This window comes from Prunus avium, chromosome 1 (genome assembly GCF_965620075.1).
Source record: "Prunus avium chromosome 1, drPruAviu1.hap1.1, whole genome shotgun sequence".
NCBI classification, from domain to species: domain Eukaryota; kingdom Viridiplantae; phylum Streptophyta; class Magnoliopsida; order Rosales; family Rosaceae; genus Prunus; species Prunus avium.
Window position 1 is genome coordinate 50,830,294 of NC_142284.1, and position 19,141 is coordinate 50,849,434.

Consider the following 19,141-nt stretch of genomic DNA (forward strand, 5'->3'; position numbering starts at 1 on the left):
ACAAGTTCCAAATGCAAGAATTCAAGAAACCAACGGATCTTGGCACGCAGGGGAGGACGCCATCTCTTAAACCAGCAGGCACATCTACTTCCTTTCCTTCCTCAGGTTTGGCCATGGAAAGGGGAAGAAAGATGAGAAAGAAGATGGGTGAAAAAGGGGAGCTCCTCTCTGAGGCAGCTGCTGGAAGAGACTTGGAGCACCCAAAATCTCTGATTTTGTGGGATAGGGCAGAGCTGGCTTTGCCACCATGAGATAAGTCAAGAAGGAAGAGAAGAAAGGAAGAGAAAAACTTAGCTAAGTTGGGAAGAAACCATTAGGGTTTCTTGGAGAAGAGCAAACCCCAGCAACTATAAATAGGGCCTCTTCTACCCAGCCAAAACAACAACAATACACAGCCTTCAGAGAGCAAGCTTTCTCTCTCACTTGCAAACCCAGCAATTTTCGTGCTATTCTCCCCCCATCTTCCTTTGCTTCCCCTGTTCTGACAGATTGACCAAAGCTTTGGCAGAGCCTCCGCCAAGCTGCCGGAAGCTGCGAAAATCACCCAAAATTCTTCACCAAGCTTCCTTAGAACCTCTCCTCTCTTCCATTAGAACCTCTGACCTTCATAGGAACCCACGTTCTCTCTCCTAAAGTGCTAAACCCATGATAATTTTGCTCTCATGCCACATGCCTCTCATGCCAAGCCCAAAAGTTTATCTGTAAATGTGAAGAAATTATCTGTAAGTTGTTGCTGTTTTTGTTGGAAAAGATAACCAAAATACTTCCTAAGGCTTTGCTGCCCTTTCGAAGCATTTTGGGGCTTAATTTTCGAACTCAGACGAAGGGGACAACTTCATCAGCCCAGCCCACTTGCTGCCGGAAGAAAAAGACCCCTACAACAAGTAAGTATTTTGTACATCTTTTCAATTGACTTCAATCTTCGTGGGAATGACCTCATATTTACCTTTGTTATACTAATAATAGCCTTGTTCTATTGCGAGTATATATAGTGTTTTAACCTCTATTTTGCAGGTGGCTAAAATCCTATCACTTCTTCTCTCAAAAAAACCATATTTACTTCAACTCGTTTTAGACCCCAAAAAATAAGGAAAAAAAAAACTCACTCCACCTTGCTATCCCAAAAAAGAAAGAACGACAACAAAATTCAAACGTTCTATTTTTGGCACTAAAACACTTTTCTATTAGATGAAGGCATCAAAACACACTCGAAAATCTTGAGTTCAAGATGAGCTCGGGTCGGGCCTTCATGGACTTTTTCATTTTATGGTTGAGTTGGACCGAGATTTCAAAGTGATCGGCCTAAGCCCACCCATTGGGGCTTAGCCTAAGTGGGCTTTTCAAGCCAAGCCACCCATTGCCTTTTGTTAGTATTTTATTTTATGTTTTGCCTTATTTCCATTCTAAACATTGAAGTAAATGTCTTGTCTTTTTTTACTTTAATTTATTTTTATATTACTTCATTTACTTAAGTTAACAATGTAAATAAGAAAGTACCACCCATTTAGATTCAATAAAAAATACCAGAAAATCAAATTCCCAACAAATCAAAATATGAAAATCCAATTTAGTATAAGATACAGTTTATACCTCAATAAGTCAATGTATACTTTATATTAAAATCTCATAAAATTGTGCTTGATTATTTAAGTTGTAAGAAATATAGACCGCCCAAAATATCATTAAAAACATTAGTATTTCAAAAGTTCATTTTTCATAATTAGTCAAATTTTGAAAGAAAACTGTTTTTCAAGTATGATAAAAATAAATTAAAGTAAAAAGACAAGACATTTACTTAAATGTTTAGAATGGAAATAAGGCAATATAAGGGGAAACAAAAAACCAACAAGGCAATAAGCGGACTTACTTGGTCAATGCCAGGCTGGGTTATGGGCAAGCCTTGTTAGGCTAGGTTGAAGGCAGGCTAGAGGTTTTAAAATCTAAACCCAAGTCCTACCCAACCTTAAAACGGGCTGGACTAAATGGACCTAACCATTGAGTTGGGCCAAACCCATCGAACCTGGAGCTACCCACTTCGACCTGTGGGCCAAATAATGACCCCTAAATATATCCCTCCATATTAGGAAAGTTCTTTTGAAATTCTTTTTTTCCCTCTCATGCATGTTGGATAGGTAAAATTTTAGAGATAAATTCGAAATTCATAAATTTGAGGATTTCTAAATATCACTCATTTTGAGAAAATAAGGACTTGGAAATGAACTCTACAAAAAGATAAAAGAGGGGGATCCTTATATGAAAATTACACAACTAAACTTAACCACGAATAACAATGATATGAAAATACTTTCATATAAAGGGAGAAAGTTTAGGATTTGGTGAAATAAAACAAGGGAGATTCACTATTAAACCCAATATAAGAGCCCAAATTTATAAATAAATAAATAAATAAAAACCCTATATGAAATGGACTTTAGAAACACACTCAAAGCCCATTTACAACATAAAGGCTTTTAACTTCTTTTAAATTACAAAACTACCATTGATTTCTTAAAACAAACTCAACCCCAAAATCTCATAAAAAAACCCAAAACACTCAATAGGGTATCAAAGTAATTTAATAATCAAAATTAAATTCAATAGAGTCAACTGTCATTTTTTGAGTTTTTTTTATATAAATTAAATGATGTAGAGTTTATTTATATTATTAGTGCTAAAAATGGGTATATGACTAAATATCTCATAAAGGAAACAAACAAAATTAAGAAAAAGAAAAATACTGCAATTTACACCATAGTGGGTTGGTGAAAACAATCTTTCTTTGTTGTGCTTATTATAGCCTTTAATTTTATTTGTCTTAATTATTTGACAACCCTTTCGACACGAACACGCACATGTATGACTAAAAAGACTTCCGATTTTATATTTGAAAACATTATAAAGCATTTATAAAAGAGCAAAATGATGAATCTATCAAAGTATTATTCTAAATTTGATATTTTCATGTTCTATATATAGGGCCGAAAAAGAAATGGGAGCTTTAGTAATACACTCAAAATAGGAGCTGAAATTATTAAAAAAAACCCTACATGAAATTCAATTTAGAAACATATCCAAAAACCATTTATTACATATGAAATAAGTGTTGAAGTTACTATAAATTACATCTCTGCCATTGATTAACTTAAAACAAGCCCAACACAAAAAAACTCAAAAAAAAACCCTAAACAAGCCCAGCAAGCCCGAAATACATTGTTAATACCATGTCATAAAAATACAGTGTTAATACATGTCATAGAAGTACATTGATAATATCATTCCATAGAAGTACATTGTTAATACCATTCCACAGAAAAACATTATTAATACCATTTCATAGAAGTACATTGTTTATACTATGTCATAGAACTATCTTGTTATTACTATGTCATAGAATCATCTTGAGTCCTTTCCAAAGGCATAAACTTTCCCAACATCACTGATCAGCATTGTCCTGCTAGCCCCAGCAGCTGCTTGAACAATTTGAATGCCTTGCAGAGATCTGAAACATAACGGAGTTCCATTAACTTTTCTTTTAAGTCAACTAGTTCTCTTTTCTTTTTCTTGCAGCATTTTACATAATCAGGTCTAATGAGTGATCAAGAATTGGCAACTTGATTTGCCGAGGCCTCCTTTCCTCTTCAGTGGTGCCATGTCCAAGCTGTCCTGAGTTGTTAGAGCCAAACGAATAGACAGCTCCTTTTGAAGTTACAGTAATGCTGTGACCCAGCCCTACTATTGCCTGTGATTTCTCTCTCCAGCCAACAAGAACTTCAAGACCAGTTTTCATGAAACCCCCACATCTTTGCTTCAATTCTTGACGTTTCTCCACTGTCATTGGCTTAAATATACCACTCTTTTGGCACATGTCCAGAGCGGCAAGCTCTGATATGGACAATTCAAAGTCAGGAGCAAAGTTTGCAGACTGTCAGAAAAATGAGCATGTTGCCTGCAACACACACATCCAAAATCAAACCAGCAACATTATCAATTCTAAGATTTAAAACACCAATGCATTACCAAACTTTAGAGCAACAACAACTACAAACCTACAAATTAAAAAAAAAACCTTAAAAAAAACTCTTTATATATATGACAGCAACTACAAGAACCAATAATGCAACAAGTTATGTCCAATCAACATGTCATAAGAACAGAACAGAAGGCATGTACTGGACTTGAGGTTTCAAAATCGTTTACAACAAAAGACCAAACATCTGCAAAATTAGAAACCAGAGAAATTCACAACCCGACCATTTTGATCATAGTTCAACCAAAGCCAAAACTGTAAATTTTCAGACTATCCAAATGAAAAGGGGTTAATAAAGAAACCCAAAACCTTTAAACAATTATAATTAAAAATAAAATAAAAAACTTGAGGTAGACTGAAAGATGGAAAACTTTGAGAAGTAGAATACTAGTAATAACAAGATACCTCTACAAGAAAAGAAAAAAAAGTACACTGTTAATACTACATCATAGAAGTACACTGTTAGTACTATGTCATAGAACCATCTTTCTAGTAAAAATCACATTTTGCATATCATAAACTTCAAGTGCACAGCTATAGATAGAGCAAAATATAGAGCATGCTTTGTTACTGAAAATATGTTAATACTATGTCATAGAAGTACACTGTTAATACTATGTCATAGAAGTACACTATTAATACTATGTCATAGAACTAAATTCAGTTGCAGGGTATGAACAGTATAACAACTATTCATACCACTTACTGGAAGTTAACAACTACATCATTTCATTTACATAATAGGTAGGATCAAAGTGTACAACTCCATACCATTCAAAATCAATACACAAACAAGAAGAAGAAGTTGCATTTGAATCAACAAACAAACCCTAGAAAGCATTGAGTTGTAAGCAACCTCAAAATGTTTGTACCTCAACAAAATCACACCATTGATTCAGCAACCGAAACCTCCCAGCTAATACTAACCTCCATGCAGTAATCCCTTATTTACAGCTGCAAATAATTCAAGAAAACAAAGAAAGGTAAAGGAGGTTTCATAGGGCTATTCTAGGGAATGAACAGAAACGGCTAAGAATTATTATAATGAGTTTTATAAAGCAAGAAAACTCACTGATATTCTTCTGACCATTTTCACGGCACATAAAGAAAACAAAATCATAGAAGTGCGAGAATTCAGAAAAGTCTACCCGCAAAGGGAGGATTTTTCTTTTGTTAATGGAACGCTAAGGTATGAACCACAATTTGGCAATAGCATATAAAGCACTCCTTTTTTTTTCATGAAGAATTAGACACCACTCATCAATTAACAATAATCTACTTTAAAAACTTCGATGAGTAAATCTTACCACCAAGTCTAACCGTGACATTAGCTTGAAAACTTCATAAAAAATTGATATCCTGTCAAAGCGGACACTCTACTTTATAAAAATCTGAAATAAAAGGGGAAACAAAATGCTCAAATGCTAAAATTAAGTGCCAGAATGTTACTTAAAATTTGAAATAAGGTTCTACAGCATGATACAGGATGACCAAATCCTAAGGGTGCTCCAAATCATGTTCTGCTGAATAACTGTAGCTTGTATATAGAGATTTATACCTAGGATGTAGTTTCAACTGCACCAGATTTAAAAGCTGAATTAATGCATCCCTTGAATATTTAGTCATCTTTGATTCATTGTTTCCTCTGTAATCATCCCCATGACCGTATCCATTTACTGTCCTGACATCTGCCATTTAACAGTCAGAATTACTACTCTAGACTCATTAATAATCCAAATTGAAACTTTTAAAATGACTGGTCATAAGTTACATAACAAACAACTCATATCTGATTAACGAAAAGAAAGCTTTTCTTCCTGCGTGCAGGTAGAGTGTATATATATATAGCAGCAAAACCAGGCTAGATAACTTATAGGTCTCAACCCACTGAAAAAGGAATTTTAACAAGTAAACAACATTATTATCCTTCTGTAATAGCAAAAGCAGTGGTAAGACTGAAACAAAAATTGCTAACTAACAGTAGCTTAGCATGTACATCATACAAACAGTAAATGTTTATGCAAATGCTCAACCATTCTGCTAAATACTAAAAACACAGTACCAGCATTACAAATTGTATTAGAACTAACACAAATAAGCAAGCATGTAATTTTCAGATTTTTTTTTTATCAATTTATTTATCGCAATTTGTAAACGAAATGCAAAACTAAGGAAAAAAACCGTAGACATATTCAAATTAATCACAAAATCGCAAAGAAACTGCTCAACAAGCTTCGAATTTCGGCGATAATCAAACCAGATCATACCAATATGATTCGGCTGACCTTGAAATGGTATCTTCGTTCTTCTTAAGCTCATCCTTGTGAGCGTTCTCTCAGATCTGGTGCAGTATGTGGCCATGAGCGTTTGGACAAAATTACGGCTCAGAAGCTGAGGGCGTGGATGAGGTATCTCCTTCAATCTTTCCTATTCGTGAATCAAACGAAAGCCTGAAAAAATGACGCCGTTGAGGCCACTTGAGGATTGACAATTCGAAATGGAGAAGAGAAATTGAAAGTGAAAGAAGCGATGAGGAAGATGACGAACCTAAGTCTTGTAAGAAGAACCAATAAGAGCGTTGCCTAGAGCACGGAAAGGATTGGCGGAAGAAGATGAGCCTGGAACCGCACAAGCTGCTCCACGAGTCATGAGCTTATGCATCGCCATTGTCGATGCTCTTCTTCTTCTTCTTATTCCTCTTCAATCTACAACATAATTGTTATTAAATAAAAGATTATAAAATAATAATAAAAAATAAGTCGGATGTTTCTCAAAATTGCACCAAAAAGGGCAAAACCGTAATATAATATAACTGTTTAATTGAAAAAATCAGCAGCTGTTGATTTTTGGGTTTATTTTGGGTGTGTTTAAACTTTATATACATTAAATTGTATAGGGTTTATTTATAATTTTATGTCTAGAAATGGGTATTTAACTAATTTTCTAAAAAGAAATCTCGTTTAAAGTGGTTTAGGTTCCCCCTAACACAGCACCTCCTACCAATACAAATCTTGCAATCGCGTGTACTTGTTAATTTGCCAATAAAATATGACACTGTTATTTTCTTAACTTGTGAAAAAAGTGTGACATACCAAAAGAGAGAAGAAGAAGAATGTCAACAAAGTGCATTAAAAAAAGACTTAAAACGTAGCAATATTTTCCTTTTTGCCCTTTTTAAACTTTCAAAGAACACCCAACCCAATGGCCAATTTCGTGGTCCAATAAATCCCTCAAATTCCTTAAAGCATCTTTTACCCGGATGATCCGTATCCACTTTTGCAGCCCATCACCCACAAGCAACTGCTCTCAGCCTCTGGTTTGGTCTGAGTGAAACTGAAACATCAAGCTCACCCTTCACTTGGAAGGATGAAACCAATAATTGGAGAATCAGGTAACTTTAGATATGCAAAATTTCCAAAAATATATTATTATTATTTTTAAACCCAGATATGCAAGATTATGATGCATGTGGTTAATTATCTGGCCTTACTTATATTTAAAATTTGTACATGAAAATAACCAATAATGTAATGGGTGTGCCATAACGTGCCCTACAAATTGGGGCATCAATCATGTATGGAGATTATGAGATCAAGGGTCCCCTACAAATTATAAGATACCAAATGGACAAGTCGGAACAAATCAGATGGTGGTGAGGAATATCTTGATTGGTTCCCATGCTCCTTAAAACTCTCTATAAAAATTACGAACTTTACAAGTTCAATGTTGTGCTCTGAATTTTCTCTTCCTCCCTCCCTTGTGCACAATTTCAATGGCTATTGGTCATCATGTTTGCTTGTGTTTTTGGCTTGCCATTGCAATTATCTCCACCACTTTGGCTCAACCCAACAATTATATCATCCACATGGACTCAACCATGATGCCAAAAGCCTTTGCTGATCACCATTCATGGTACTTAGCCACAGTAAACTCTGCACTGAGCAAGTTTAGGCCAAACACCACCACAACCTCCTCTTCTTCTGCCCTCTCTTCTAAACTTATTTACAGTTATACTCATGTCATAAATGGGTTCAGTGCAAGTCTCTCTCTTTCTGAGCTTGAGGCCTTAAAAACCTCTCCAGGCTACATTTCTTCAGTCAAAGACTTGCCAGTAAAACCAGACACAACTCACTCCTCTCAGTTTCTTGGCCTCAGTTCCAAATCTGGAGCTTGGCCGGTTGCAGATTATGGCAAAGATGTCATAATTGGATTGGTGGACACTGGAGTTTGGCCAGAAAGTGAGAGCTTTAGTGACAATGGAATGTCAGAAATCCCACCAAGATGGAAAGGTCAATGCGAGAGCGGCACCCAATTCAACTCTTCTTTGTGCAACAAAAAGTTGATTGGGGCAAGGTTCTTTAACAAGGGGCTCATTGCCCAAAACCCCAACTTGACCTTTTCTGTGAATTCAACAAGGGACACAGATGGGCATGGGACCCACACCTCATCCACAGCAGCTGGAAATTATGCGCCCGGGGCATCGTATTTTGGTTATGCCCCGGGCACAGCTAGTGGCATGGCTCCGAAGGCTCACGTGGCCATGTACAAGGCTCTTTGGGAAGAGGGCGCTTTGTCTTCTGATATAATTGCTGCCATTGAGCAAGCGATTATAGACGGTGTGGATGTTTTGTCCTTGTCATTTGGGCTTGATGGGGTTGCTTTGTATGAGGACCCTGTTGCCATAGCCACATTTTCAGCCTTGGAGAAAGGTGTCTTTGTGTCCACATCTGCAGGAAATGAGGGCCCTTTCTTTGGCAAATTGCACAATGGCATCCCATGGGTTCTCACCGTTGCCGCCGCCACAATCGACCGTGATTTTGAAGGAACTGCGCATTTTGGCAACGGAGGCTCCGTCACGGGGTCTACTCTTTTTCCGGGGAATTCATCTTCAACCCAATTCCCAATTGTTTTCCTTGATGCATGTGACAGTTTGAAAAAATTGAAACAGGTGGGGAAGAAGATAGTTGTGTGCCAGGACAGAAATGATTCGTTAGACGAACAAGTTTATAATGTTTACAACGCAACTGTTGCCGGAGGCCTTTTTATTACCAACAACACTGACTTGGAGCTGTTCCTCCAAAGCCCATTTCCCACAATCTTTCTCAGTCCAAAGGAAGGCGAAGCGATCAAATATTACATCAACAGCAACTCTCAGCCAACAGCAAGCTTGGAATTTCAAAAGACACTTCTTGGTGCCAAACCAGCACCGGTTACAACAAGCTACACCTCTAGAGGGCCATCCCCCAGCTTCCCATTTACCCTGAAGCCAGACATTCTGGCTCCAGGGTCATTAATCCTAGCTGCATGGCCTCAAAATAACCCGATAGCCGTGGTGAACGAAAAATACTTGTTTGGTAATTTTAATCTATTGTCAGGGACATCCATGGCGTGCCCTCATGCAGCCGGTCTAGCCGCTCTTCTAAAAGCTGCATATCCCAAATGGAGCCCTGCTGCTATTAGATCGGCCATGATGACGACATCAGACACATTGGATAACACTCTCAGCCCCATTAAAGACATTGGTGATGGTTACCAGCCAGCCAGTCCTCTAGCCATGGGAGCAGGTCATGTCAATCCCAACAAAGCCCTCGACCCGGGGCTCATATACGACGCGGACATAGAAGATTACATAAATCTCCTTTGTGCACTGAACTACACCAACAAGCAAATCCAAACCATCACCAAATCAGCCTCGAACAATTGCACAACTCCTTCATTGGATCTTAACTATCCTTCTTTCATTGCATTCTTCAACGCAAACGATTCGAAGCCGGATGTACAAACCACTCAAGAATTCCGGAGGACAGTGACCTACATAGGAAAGGGACAGTCGACCTACGTTGCAAGCGTTACACCCTTAAAAGGGTTTGAGGTTGGAGTGGTTCCAAACACATTGAAGTTCAAGGAGGAGGGTGAGAAGCTGAGCTTTGTGCTGAGTATAAATGGTCCAAGACGAACGAAGGAGACTGTGGCTTTTGGCTATCTAACTTGGGCGGAGAGTGGAGGTGAACATGTGGTGAGAAGCCCCGTCGTGGCCACAAACCTCAGCTCAGATACGGTGTCGCAGCAGAGCTAACTTGCCTGCTCTAGCAAGCATTGGATCCTTCCCCTTTGCTATAAATAAATTAAAGTTTATAGTTTTTATAATTCACATTAGGATCAGGCTAATAGCAGGGTTGGTGTTGTTGTTACTTAAATTAAAGCTGGCAGCTAGCAGTTTAAGATTGTTGGGAAAGGTTCTGTGTGGTTGTTAGTCGATGGTAAGCAGCTTTGTTTAATCATATATGATTAACGTACCATATTGGAACTTGGAAGACATTATTTAGAGATTGTCATATTGATAAAAATAAAAATAAACAGCTCAACTTTATTTGTTTATTTTGGCCCGACACACTATTTAAATAATTAATCATCTAAAAATTAACGTGAATATGTAATACTTAAACCCTGATGACCTTATCCACCTCAGGACTTGGACAAAAAGTAGTCTTCTTTTATATAGTTCAACAATTATTATCAGTCACCAAATCAAAGACTAGTTAGTTAGTAAAAGCATGCATAAGTAGTATTATAGTCCATCACATCCCTATCGATCTCTACCATTAAAATCGGTGTTTCATGAGCTTCTAGTAGTGTTTACTAGGAATTAAAAAAAATCGCGATCGATGAAAGTGAAATACTACTAAACCAAAGACTAGTTAGTTAGTAAAAGCATGCATAAGTGTGTATAAATATGTGAAGCTGCTTTTAGCCAACAGGCAGAAGGATAATGTTGGATTGGAAGTGGGTGAAGAATAGAACATCTTTTTAACATCAGAACTTTTTTATTTGAAATGACATGAAAATCATTGTGACACCCTTGTATTTTTTCTGGATAACATTTTACTTTGGGTAGATTTTTTTTAACCCCTTTTTTTCCTGTCTAAAGTTGGGGTAATTTTCAGCCAGGCGGAATATATAAGTCGTCTGTCATATTAAGTCCTGCCTGGGAAATGACCTTTTTTAACTTTTCTTTTTTCAGGGTATTTGTGTTTCACAGAACACCAGCAATTGGAGTTGGAACTTGAAGCAGAGAAAGGGTATTTGTGTTTCACAGAACACCAGCAAAAAAGAATCAGAAAAGATGGGAATGAGAAAGTGACAAGACCCATTAGCAACAAGCAAACTCACATGGGTTGGGAGTGGGGATTGTCCCAATTGATCTTCATATAAATGAAACTGAAAATATAGCCATGCATTTTGCAAACCGGTGGCGAGTCAATTTTCAATCATCTGCATCAAATATTTAAAAGGGTTGTTCATTCCTTTTTTCTTTTTGGAACTTGCCAGGCACCTCTGTTTTGATTGAACAGTTTGGAATGTAGCTCCATGAAATGCATGCAGTGAAGATTGCAGCAAATCGAGTCTCGTCAACTTCAATTATTTTTAGTTTGTTTATTTGCAAGGTCATAAGTTTTTTGGTAAATTATTATTATGTAATAATATCTGGATATCCAGTCAAATGGCCGGACTGCATATCCAATCAAATGGCCCATAATGTCCTGAAAATTTCCTTCGCGTTTTTGGGTCCACAAAATAGATCTAGATCTTTGCTTTAATTTTCTCCGCAATAATTTGTTTTATTTTTTTTCTCCATATGACATTTCATTAAAATTTAATCTAAGGGATTTAAAAGTTGACACATTATTTTAAAAACAAAAGTCCAATTTACTCCTAATTAAAAAAGAAAAGAAAATCCTAACACCCAACTAACGGGAAAGTTAATGTTCAAAGCTTTTTTTTTTCTCTTTCTTGCTTCACGTTCTGGCTTTTTGTTTTTCCTTCTTCATGTCTCTGCCCATATCCATTGTTTGATGAGTGTGGTTGGTTCCAGAGTAAAAATTCCATTTCTGATGAGCGTGCCCATATTCATTGCATTCATGAGACAAGCCAGGTAGCTGAGAGGAAACCATTTTTCAAGCATGGAGCAGGGATGCTAACTTCAAAGAGACACTTGAATTGGTCCCTGCTGTGGATTTATCTACCCAAAAGTCTCAAAGGCTAGTGCTCCATAAGGACTCCTCTCAATTGCCTTTACCAAGAGGAAACTCACGAATGCAAAAGGAGTTCCTAGGAATTTTGACCAAATACATAACAAAATCCAGATGAAGAAGGGGTTGTTTCTGTTTCCCGATTTACAGGAAAACAAGGATACTTCAATAATTCTTAAATTCATGAAGATTAAGCTGTCGGATCTGAGTTCAAGACCAAATACACATAAAACCATATTTCAATACAAATCAAGATATTCAAGAAAGTAAGCATAACTAATCAATCAAGAAACCTTACAGAACAAAGCCAAAATGCATTTCTTCAAAAATGTTTTATTTTTTATCCAGGAAATCGACATGAACAGAAAAGGAATCTTTTCTCTGGAACCACACTCATCAAACAATGGATATGGGCAGAGACAAGAAGAAGAAAAAAAAACCTAGAACGTAAGGAAGAGCAAAAAAGAGAAGAAGACACCGTTAGTTGGGTGTTAGACCATCTCCAACCATGTTGGGGCTAAATTCAAATTTTCACCCTCCAAAATACAATTATTCATGTATTTTCAGGACTCAAATTTTTTTTTCCTCCAACCTTGCAGACTCATAATTTGAGTTCGCAACTTTATTAAATTGTTTAAGAATAATTAACCCTTAATTTTTTTTTTCTCATTAATTTTTCTCAACATTATTTTTGTTTCAACATTCATGATTTAATTTTCTAAACATTTTAACCTAAAAAAATTAAAATTCCAAAACATAATAGAATTTAACTTTTAACCCAAAAAAAAACAGCATATAAGATTTTTTGAAAATATAGCAGTTGTCCATCAATAATGAAATGTGAATCTACTTTTTCGCACAAAGTTGCTGCCCAAACAGAAATTGTCAGCGGGCCCAGCCATTTTGGTCAGCACGTGGGCTTCCTTCCAGCCAGGAAAAAATAAAAAAGTGCAGATTTTGGGCCCACAAAATTATCAGTCCAGGCAATAAAGGGACTGGAATTCCACCCAAGATTTGAGATTTCTCAAATTTTCACCCTTCAAAATACATGGATTGGAGAAGTTTTTTGGACTCAAAACTCAAAATTTGAGTTTCCACCCCTTGGGTTGGAGATGGTCTTAGGGTTTTCTTTTCTTTTTTAATTAGGAGTAAATTGAGATTTTGTTTTTAGGTTGATGTGTCAACTTTTAAATCCCTTAGATTAAATTTTAATGAGGTGGTGTATGGAGAACAAAAGTAAAGCAGATCATGATAGAGAAAATCAGAGCAGAGGATCCAGATCCCCACAAAATTGCATGAGAAAACAAAACCTCTCACAGCTGCATAGTACTAATATGATGATCGAGCCATCATTTTTGTCACTTATGGCAATAGGTCACTGCAACTTCTTCCCAAATTTTAAATTCCAGTTGTCAATATGATGATCGAGCCATATCTCACAATCCTGTCATGTGGCTACCTTTTGAAGATGGAAAGATGAATGGGACATGTTAGAAAAGATGAATGCTACAATAATGGAGCAATTCAAATATCAGTACAATTATAGCTTAAATAAAATAAAAAATATATCAGTATAATTTATCTATAAAATAATACGATAATCTGGTGACTTGTTACATTTTGTACACATGTTATTTCCCTCTTTTTAGGAAATAGTATCAATAAATATCCACTTATGTTATAACACGTGTACAAGATATACCACGTTGTCGTACTACCATAATATTCTACTACTCATTATCTTTTTTAATTATATAATAAATTTAAATTTTTTATAAAAAAGCCTCTCGTAGGCGCGGAAGCGCTTGCGAAGAGGCTAATATAGATAATTACTCAAGTTGAAAAAATAATTTTGAAATTTTGCAGTAAAATTTTTTAACATGGATTTATATATATATATCCTTTTTTGACGTATTTTTTGGGGGGCTCTGGAGGGAAACCAACCAAGCCAACATTTATGATTTAGCCCATTGGCTAGTTCTTTCAGCGCAAGGGTCAAACTTAACCCACATTTATGATTTGGACCGGTTGAACTGGCATGCCCAACAATAACGCGTAGTGGATTGTACAGCTCACGAGCTTTTCTTTCCTTTCAATTTTGGTCTTAAAATCCTTTGTGGCCCAACATGGTGTGATGTTTTGTAATTTTTATTTTTATTTTTATATGATACATGTGATATGATATTGGGGAGGGGGAATGAATTGAACCTAAGATCTAGGGTGTAGGAGTAAATACTCTTAATCACTTGAGCTACAAGCTCTTTACATGATGTTTTGTAATCTTTAACATACTTATTCTCTTAAAAAAATAATATTTACTTCAATTCGTTTCAAACCCCAAAAAATTAAGAAGAAAAACTCAGTCTCCACCTTGTTATCCCAAAAAGAAAGAACGACAACAAAATACAAACGTTCTATTTTTGGCACTAAAACACTTTTCTATTAGTTGAAGGCACCAAAACAGGCCCGAAATTTTTGAGTTAGGGCCAAGCTTGGGGCATGCCTTCATGGGTTTTTTCATTCTAAACATTGAAGCAAATGTCTTGTCTTTATAAATTATTTTTATATTACTCTATTTACTTAAGTTTACAATATAAATAAAGAAGTACGTACCCCAATTTGGATTCAATAAAAAAACTAGAAAATCAAATTCCCAACAAATCAAAATATGAAAATCTAATTTTAGTATAAGATACAGTTTATACCGATATTGATACCTCAATAAGTCAATGTATACTTTATACTAAAATCTCAAAAAAAATCACTATAGCCTTTAATTTATTTTTTCTTAATTATTGGACAACCCCTTCAACACGAACACACATATAAAAAGACTAGTCATATGAAATGATGAGAACTGAATTGTGCATTCCGATTTTATATTTGAAAACATTATAAAGCATTTATAAAAGAGCAAAATGATGAATCTATCAAAGTATTATTCTAAATTTGATATTTTCATGTTCTATATATAGGGCCGAAAAAGAAATCTAGTTTAAAGTGGTTTAGGTTCCCCCTAACACAGAGCACCTCCTACCAATACAAATCTTGCAATCGCGTGTACTTGTTAATTTGCCAATTAAATATGACACTATTATTTTCTTAACTTGTGAAAAAAGTGTGACATGCCCAAAAGAGAGAAGAAGAAAAATGTCAACAAAGTGTATTAAAAAAAGACTTAAAACGTAGCAACATTTTCCTTTTTGCCCTTTTTAAGCTTTCAAAAACACCCAACCCAATGGCCAATTTCGTGGTCCAATAAATCCCTCGAATTCCTTAAAGCATCTTTTACCCGGAAGATCCGTATCCACTTTTGCAGCCCATCACCCACTTTACTCTTTAAGCCTCTTACTATTGGACCAAAAGCATACTAGTAAAAACTTCTATTTCTTCTTCTATTCTATATGCACGTGACACACTGCACGTTCCATATTTCCAGTCACGTGCGACGACCCGATAAAGGACAAAAGCTTAGAAGGGAGGGGGCATAATCGTGGTGACTTGTGTCAATCTAGGGTTAGGGTTTTTTTTTCTTTCTATTTTCTTAGAAGGGGGCTATAAGACGAAAACTAAAAACCAAAACCATTTTACGAGTGCGACAAAGATATTCTACTTCTGATTGATTCTGTATTAATTTCTCCTCACTTTATCTTTTTCCAGACTCTTGAAATAGATCTCTGTCTCGCACACTCACACAGTTTTTAATGGTCCCAAATTGAGAATACATTAACAAACGAAGGGTCAAAAAAATGCCATATGTGTAACCTGTGTGGCTTCGGAAATTATGTTTGGTCAAACTTTTATCAAAGCCAAAGAACAGAAGGGGTGAGAGAGAGAGAGAGAGAGAGAGGAGCATGCAATAAATGAAACAAGGGGAAGGAGAAATATATAGAAGGGAAGATTCAAAGAAGGGTTTGAAGACGTTGAAGAGAGAGATACTTAAAGTGGGAAAAGGCAAAGGTTTCTGGTCCAAAGAAGAAGAAGAAGGAGCATAGAAGCATTGATAGAAACATTTCAAACCCTCATTTTTCAGTCAGTTTCTCTAACATTTCGCTTTCATCGAAAACACCACTTCTTTTTTTTTGGTTGTTTGTTCTCATTTTCTTTTTTACTACAACAACACGTCTGTATTTGTATGTTTGTATGTATTTGTTTTTTCCTGCGTGAGCACTGACAGTTTCATGGAAACGAGAAATAGAGATTATAACCTTGATCCAACGACATGATGGCTTTCTTTTCAGTAAATCATAGTATACTTTCTTCTTTCACAATTATAGAGTGCGAGTGAGGACTGATGAGAGATAATAATAATAATTATTACACTGATCATAGTTTGATTTTGAACAACGAATTGTCATGCTGTGTCTGTCAGCTGCTTTTTCATTTTTAACCATTATTTACTTAACCTTCATTTTCCTCCTCTCTTTTTTTCTTTTTTTCTTTTTTTTTCTTCTTTTTCTTCTTTTCTTTAAGCCAAGTATTGTAAGGGTCACAGACTCACAGTTGTACGTATGACCCATTAATGGATGGGCTAATCAGAGAAAGCCCTAGAGGAAATTGTCAATGAACCAGACTGTATATCCTCAGCCTTTCTTTCCATGGCAAGCAGCTATCAATACCCTCTCTCTCTCTCTCTCTCTCTCTCTCTCTCAGTCTGAGGCATTATTGTAACTGAAACATTCAGGGATAAAGCTCAGAAACTGCAGAGAAGAAGAAGAAGAAGATAGAAAGGAGAAAAAAGAGATGCGATAATCGAGATCAGTAATAAATTGCACCACTGAATATCAAGAGATCAGCTAAAACAAAAACATGGCCATTTTGAACTTCAACTCCAAATTTAACATCTTCACTAAAGTTATATATACAGATCAGAGTAGTAGTAGCCGTCGATCACAAACACCCAAACGCACGCACACACATAATACTTTTGATCATCAACAATATCGATCATCTGACTCCATCTCATCAGACCCAAAATACAATCAACCAAGAAAAACTAGAAGAAGGAAAAAAAAATGTAAAATATCAAAAAAGATATAACCTTTCGAAGTTTTGAATGTGGGATTTGATGAGTGAGGAGGAAAGCAAACTAATAATAAGTAGCTCAGTTAACATGCGGAGGGAGGCATGAGATGGAGACCTAAGTCATCTTTTTCCAAAATCAGACGAGCCTTGCTGGCCTCCATCATGCTGGTCCCATGGTTCGAGCCATACTCCTCCGGGTGCAACCGCTTCTTCGAGTGAAGCAGCGGCACCCCAAACAGCTTGGTGTTTTTGCACCCATTGCTACTGGGTTGTTGCTGGTCCTCAAGAATCGTCACTGAGCTGCTCTTGGACGTGGTGTTGCTCGGGCTGGAAGAGTTCATAACATGATGGTGGGTCGTCGTAGACATGTGAGGGGTTTGCTTAGCATTTGTAGGAGGAGCTGGATAGTACCCAAGAAGCTGGTTGAAATTACTAGGCTTAGTAGCAGTAGCAGCTGGAGCCATGGAATTCGGAGGAGGGTTACAGAGAAGCAAAGAAGAAGGGTAGGAATTGCTTGGAGCCACAGGCTTGACATGGTTCTGAACAAAGTAGATGATGTCGTTGTAGAGTTTTCTCATGTGGGCTAGCTCTGACATCAGCACGGAGTTGCTCCGTCGCAGCCTTTCATTGTCCTCCGCCAAGCCCGTCACTGACGCATTATTAATATTCATAAAATTATTATTGTTGTTGTTGTGATTGTTAATACCTCCGGTTGGGGATGGGAGAGGTGGTGAGTCCGAGTCACACCAGTTGGGCGGCTCGTCCGAGTCGGAGGGGGAGATGCTGCCACGACTCGGGAAGGGGAAGAAGCTCGGATGATGGTGGCCGTTGATGCCGAGAGGAGAATGCGGGTTGTGGTGGTGGTGGTGGTGGTGGCTGAAACCCACCTGATGAGGCTGAGCTGTCTTTCTTCTATGGATCTCACAGAGCAAATGCTTCTCTCCTTTCTTGAAGAACTCGTTCGCAAACTCCCATCTGTCCGGTACAATCTTCCTAAAACCCTAGAAACCCCAACAACAACAAAACGACGCCGTCAGTGAAAATCAAATAAAACACACGAACAAAACCAAAAAAATTTGTGTGATGAATTTTATGTATGTTATCGCGTACGTAGGTGTTGAGCTGGCGAACGAAGCTGGAGAAGTTGTTGTGCTTGAAGTAGTTAGGGAGGAGGTCACGGGCGAACTCGGGAGGGCGCCAAACGACGAAGGTGGCGTCGTCTTCGCCCCACGAGACGATGTGGTCGGTGGCCGGATCATCCACGAGCTGGTACGTTTTGGTAAGGAAGGGAGCCGGCACCGACTTGTGCGAGTCCAGGGAGAGCAATATGCCCTCACAATTGTCTATCATCAGAGCCATTGATTTGACAAGAGAAAGAGATCTGAGCTCAGAAGAAGAAATGGAGCTTCTTGTGAGAGAAAGAGAGTGAGAGAGAGAGAGAGAGAGAGAGAGAGAATGAATGTTTGTGTGAGAAAGTTGGGGGATAAAAATGTTGGAGAAAAAGGGGTGGTTTGTGGTGTACTAGTAGTAGCTAGTAGTGTGTTGTGTTTATTTGCTTTTTTGTTTTTGTTTCTGTTTTTTTTTTTGTTTTCTTTAATGAAATAAAATGGGGATATGATATGATATATGATAATATTAAAATTTTGTTTCCCTCCTCGGTTATGTAGTGAGAGAGAATATGTGTCTGTCTGTCTAGGACTGTGAAATAAGGGCCTTTCAAGACAAACCCGTGACCTCTTCTTTCTCTCTCTCTCTCTCTCTCTCCTCTCTTCTCTTTCTTTCTTTCTCTATCTCTCTCTCACACACACATACTGTCTTTTGTACTGACAATCGATCCCGCGCACACCCACTTAAAAATCACGCACAGGAGGAGGATGGTGCAGGGTCTGTGTACCCTCCCGTCTCATTGTGTGTTCTGAAATGACCATGGTGCCCCTCCCTCCACATTGCTCTCTTTTTTTTTTAATTGATTTTTGTACTCAATAGACACAGTCAAAAACTTGGTCTGGTTGGTTACTTACAAGCTATAAATGTCTATAATTCCTTTTCCTTTTGCTAG

At 37.2% G+C, this 19,141-nt stretch overlaps 1 protein-coding gene, 1 long non-coding RNA gene and 1 pseudogene across 6 annotated transcripts; 1 reads left to right on the plus strand and 2 right to left on the minus strand.

The window, feature by feature from the left end:
* Nucleotides 1–3,196: 3,196 nt before the first annotated feature.
* Nucleotides 3,197–6,750, minus strand: LOC110761883 (uncharacterized). Of its 5 annotated transcripts, none has more exons than XR_015835262.1 (6): nt 6,575–6,750; nt 6,313–6,477; nt 5,586–5,715; nt 5,335–5,418; nt 4,900–4,981; nt 3,197–3,946 (listed from the first exon to the last, which is right to left on the minus strand). It is a non-coding gene; the product is annotated as an uncharacterized LOC110761883 (long non-coding RNA). The 5 variants fall into 5 exon arrangements; XR_015835163.1 differs by having other exon boundaries at nt 4,884–4,981; nt 5,335–5,386; nt 6,295–6,477; nt 6,575–6,749; XR_002527441.2 differs by having other exon boundaries at nt 6,295–6,477; nt 6,575–6,749.
* Nucleotides 6,751–7,662: 912 nt separating this feature from the next.
* On the plus strand, nt 7,663–10,405 carry LOC110761890 (subtilisin-like protease SBT3 pseudogene; annotated as a pseudogene).
* Nucleotides 10,406–16,839: 6,434 nt separating this feature from the next.
* HSFB4 (heat shock transcription factor B4) lies at nt 16,840–18,613 on the minus strand. The gene is made up of 2 exons (XM_021964480.2): nt 18,193–18,613; nt 16,840–18,083 (listed from the first exon to the last, which is right to left on the minus strand). Exons 1-2 carry the CDS (start codon nt 18,439–18,441, stop codon nt 17,166–17,168), a joined length of 1,167 nt encoding a protein of 388 aa, XP_021820172.1. The 5' UTR covers nt 18,442–18,613; the 3' UTR covers nt 16,840–17,165.
* Between the last annotated feature and the right edge of the window lie 528 nt (nt 18,614–19,141).